Source organism: Arvicola amphibius, chromosome 2 (genome assembly GCF_903992535.2).
Source record: "Arvicola amphibius chromosome 2, mArvAmp1.2, whole genome shotgun sequence".
Taxonomy (NCBI): domain Eukaryota; kingdom Metazoa; phylum Chordata; class Mammalia; order Rodentia; family Cricetidae; genus Arvicola; species Arvicola amphibius.
The window spans coordinates 111,856,532-111,860,097 of NC_052048.2; the positions used below are offsets into that span (position 1 = coordinate 111,856,532).

At 39.8% G+C, this 3,566-nt stretch overlaps 1 protein-coding gene across 1 annotated transcript; it reads left to right on the forward strand.

The window, feature by feature from the left end:
• Positions 1–236: 236 nt before the first annotated feature.
• Positions 237–1,207, forward strand: LOC119807847 (ubiquitin-conjugating enzyme E2 L3-like). Its single transcript, XM_038320010.2, has one exon. It carries the CDS (start codon positions 241–243, stop codon positions 703–705), a length of 465 nt encoding a protein of 154 aa, XP_038175938.1. The 5' UTR covers positions 237–240; the 3' UTR covers positions 706–1,207.
• The last annotated feature ends 2,359 nt before the right edge of the window (positions 1,208–3,566 follow it).

The window sequence follows — 3,566 nt, forward strand, 5'->3', positions numbered from 1 at the left end:
TGTACAGCAATGAAAATTCTATCACATCAAGGAAAGGTTATTTCTAAAAAGATAATGTAATAGAGCTTATTGAAGATAATTAATTAATACAAGACACTGGTAAATAGTATCTAAACATTTAAATTAGAAAATAGGAATATACCATTATAATTTATAAATGTGGAGGAAAAGGAGATTATGTAAAAAATTTAAGAAATATTTTCCTCTAGAAAATTAAAAATATTGAGCACCAGGTCCAAGATGGCGGCCAGCAGGAGGCTGATGAAGGAGCTTGAAGAGATCCGCAAATGTGGAATGAAAAACTTCCGTAACATCCAGGTTGATGAAGCTAATTTATTGACTTGGCAAGGGCTTATTGTTCCTGACAACCCTCCATATGACAAGGGGGCCTTCAGAATTGAAATCAACTTTCCAGCAGAGTATCCATTCAAACCACCCAAGATGACATTTAAAACCAAGATCTACCACCCTAACATTGATGAGAAGGGGCAGGTCTGTCTGCCGGTAATTAGTGCTGAAAACTGGAAGCCAGCCACCAAAACCGACCAAGTAATCCAGTCCCTCATAGCACTGGTGAACGACCCCCAGCCTGAGCACCCACTCCGGGCTGACCTAGCTGAAGAATACTCTAAGGACCATAAAAAATTCTGTAAGAATGCTGAAGAGTTTACAAAGAAATACGGGGAAAAGCGACCTGTGGACTAAAATCTGCCATGAGTGATTCCAGCAAGTTTGAGCAGAGCCCCCAAGCAGTGCATTCAGATACCCCGCAAAGCAGGACTCTGTGGAAAATTGACACGTGCCACTACCTGGTGTCCGCTTGTGGCAGTTACTAACTTTCTACAGTTTTCTTAATCAAAAGTGGTCTAGGTAACCTGTAAAGATGGATTAAAAAATTCAGATGTTCTAGTTCTGCTTGCTTTGTTTTAAAAATCACTGCTTTAGTCTACTTCGAAAGAATGCCATTTCTTTTCCTGCCCAGACTCAAAGTTACAGTTAGCCCAGAAGGTTTAAAAAAAAAAAGTTGTGATTCCCTCTCCCCATCGCCTTCTTTTTCAATCCCACTTCCACAGACTAAGGCCCCAGCTCCCCACAGAAGCAGCAGCCCTTCTCCTGTGCCACACTGCCTGTGGGTGATAGCTCAAGTCCCTAATGCCGTCTTAGTAATGTACTTACAAAAGATTATAAAACAGTATCACCCCCCCCCCCCCAAAAAAAAAAATGTCTGGCAAAGGGAAGCTGCTTTTACATAAAATCTTAGCAAAGTGTTTCCACAGTAACAGACTCAACGGGCAGACCCCATGCTCTGAACCCGTGGTCAGGCTGTCTTTGTAGAGAACCCTGCAATACCAGGTTTGTGGTGACCTTGGAGGGAGGGTCTGCCAGCAGAGAATGCCGCGCACTTGTGTGATGAATTCTTTCCAGTCGGTAGCCCTCCCTGCAGCTGTGGTAGACGACCAGCTGGTTATCCCAGGCAAAGCAAAAGCCAGAATATTCTTTTGAAATCTCAAGCTTCTCCACCACCAAGCTCTGCTGAGATGTGCCTAGGAGCCCACACTCCTCAGCACAGTAGGCCACCACTGTCGTTCTCCACATGGTTTGCATTTTGTGGGATCAGCATTGGTGGTTTCTGCTTTGTAACCAGCTGCCCCTTCCTCAGAGCAGCTGCCGGTGCAGGCCAGGAACAGGACGGCCTTTCCCTCCCTCTGGATTCTGCCTTTCGGGGGTCAAGCTCTCTTGAAGCTCACTCAGTAATATCCTTTCAATGTGTTTTATATTGTTTCCATTGCCTTTTTTTGTAGAAATAAAATTTGACCTTAGGAAAATAAAAGAAAATTAAAAATATTAACTTAGAAAACTACAGAGGTTTTTCTTGATTTGGTTTTTAATTTTTAAAATTTTGTTAATATCCAAATAGTGCCAATTTTTAATAGTATGCATTTATTAGAATGAGTAAATGAAAAGACAAGTGGCATTGTTCTTCAAAATGCTTGAAATACCTGCATATATGACCATGCTCCCAAACTTGCTTTCTGCTCTTGGAGTCCATCTGTCATTTATTTCTGTTCCTTTTGTATATAAACCAATATACTTTTGGAAAAAGAATATTTCTTTACCTTTTTCTGAATAACACCATCTTCTCTTCTCACTATACCATAATATCTTTAGAGTTTCCATGTGTGCATGTGACAAAATGAAAGGTGGTTTATATAAACTCAGTGTTCCCTGGTCTGCATCAACTTAACAAGGGGTGCAAGAATTTTAACTCCATGCCAGGTTGCTCATACCTAAATTTACAGTATCAAATAATAAGCTCAGATCTCATGATCCAACTACTACCAAAAATATGGTAATTCCCAGATCAAATTAAGTGACTAAGGAAATTACTTATGGGATCAAGGTTTCCCTCTGCTGGAATAAAAGAATCCAATATGATATTTGCTCCAAATCAGCAAAACCATTCAGTAGTCCATGGAGAGGGGATGTAGACAATGGCAAGTCAATGGGGACCATGGGAAATGTGGAGCACTGGAAGAGAACAGTCTCAAATGTGGTATGAAAAGGGCCAGGAATTAAGCTGCTTAGCAATACCAGAAGCTGTAGAAAAAGGAAGTAATTTTACATGGCCCAGCTTATTTCTCCTGGGACTGAAATGTGACTGTTACCTTCAAGGATGCTTCCATTAGATTTCAGTTCTTTTTGGTTTAATAAGAATATATCCATGGGACTTTTCTAGGAGTAAAGAAGTTGTTATCAAGTAGTTTAGTAAAGCTGTGAAGAAAAGAGGCTATGTGTCAAACTTATCAGTTATTTCCCAAGTTTATTGACATAAAGGAGGCATATAATATAGCAATAGCAGGGTCAAACCACTCTGGTCTCTTGGTGAAGCATTATAGCATATACCACATGCTGGCAGTTCCCTAGATCATCCACCAAGTTTAATTCTAAGAATTCTTTTAAGATATATCAAATTTTCAAAGTATTTTGCATTCCTTATCTCATTAATCACCTGTAATACTGAACTCAGATACTTAATTTTAATCATCAACTTGACTCAATTTAGAATTACCCAGGAGACATGCTTTTGTGAGGAGGTATTTCTAGACAAAGTCAACTTAGGAGGGGGGACACACTCTGGAATGTGTGTGGCTCCATTTCATGGGCTGCTATCTTATATTGAATATCATAGGGAAAAAAGAAGTAATTGAGTCCAGCACCAGCAATAATCCTTCTCTGCCTTCATATGGCTACAATGTGACCAGCCACCTGATACTCCCACCATTGGTCTTCCCAGCTATGGTGGACCAAGTGAAACAGGGAACCAAAATAAACCTTCTTATCCAAGTTGCTTTCTGGAAATATATAAGATATTCAGCTGTCTAAAGTCGATCTTGTTTTTTGCAAAGTTCTATCCCCGATGCTTCTGATCAATGGAATCAAGGGGACTTAATGGAGTTTTGACTACCACAGTGGTTGGATACTTACAAGCCTCCTTTTCTTTTCAAATTCTCCATTTGAAGTTTGTAATAATACTTTCTAAGGCTCCACAAAATTAAAAAAAAAAG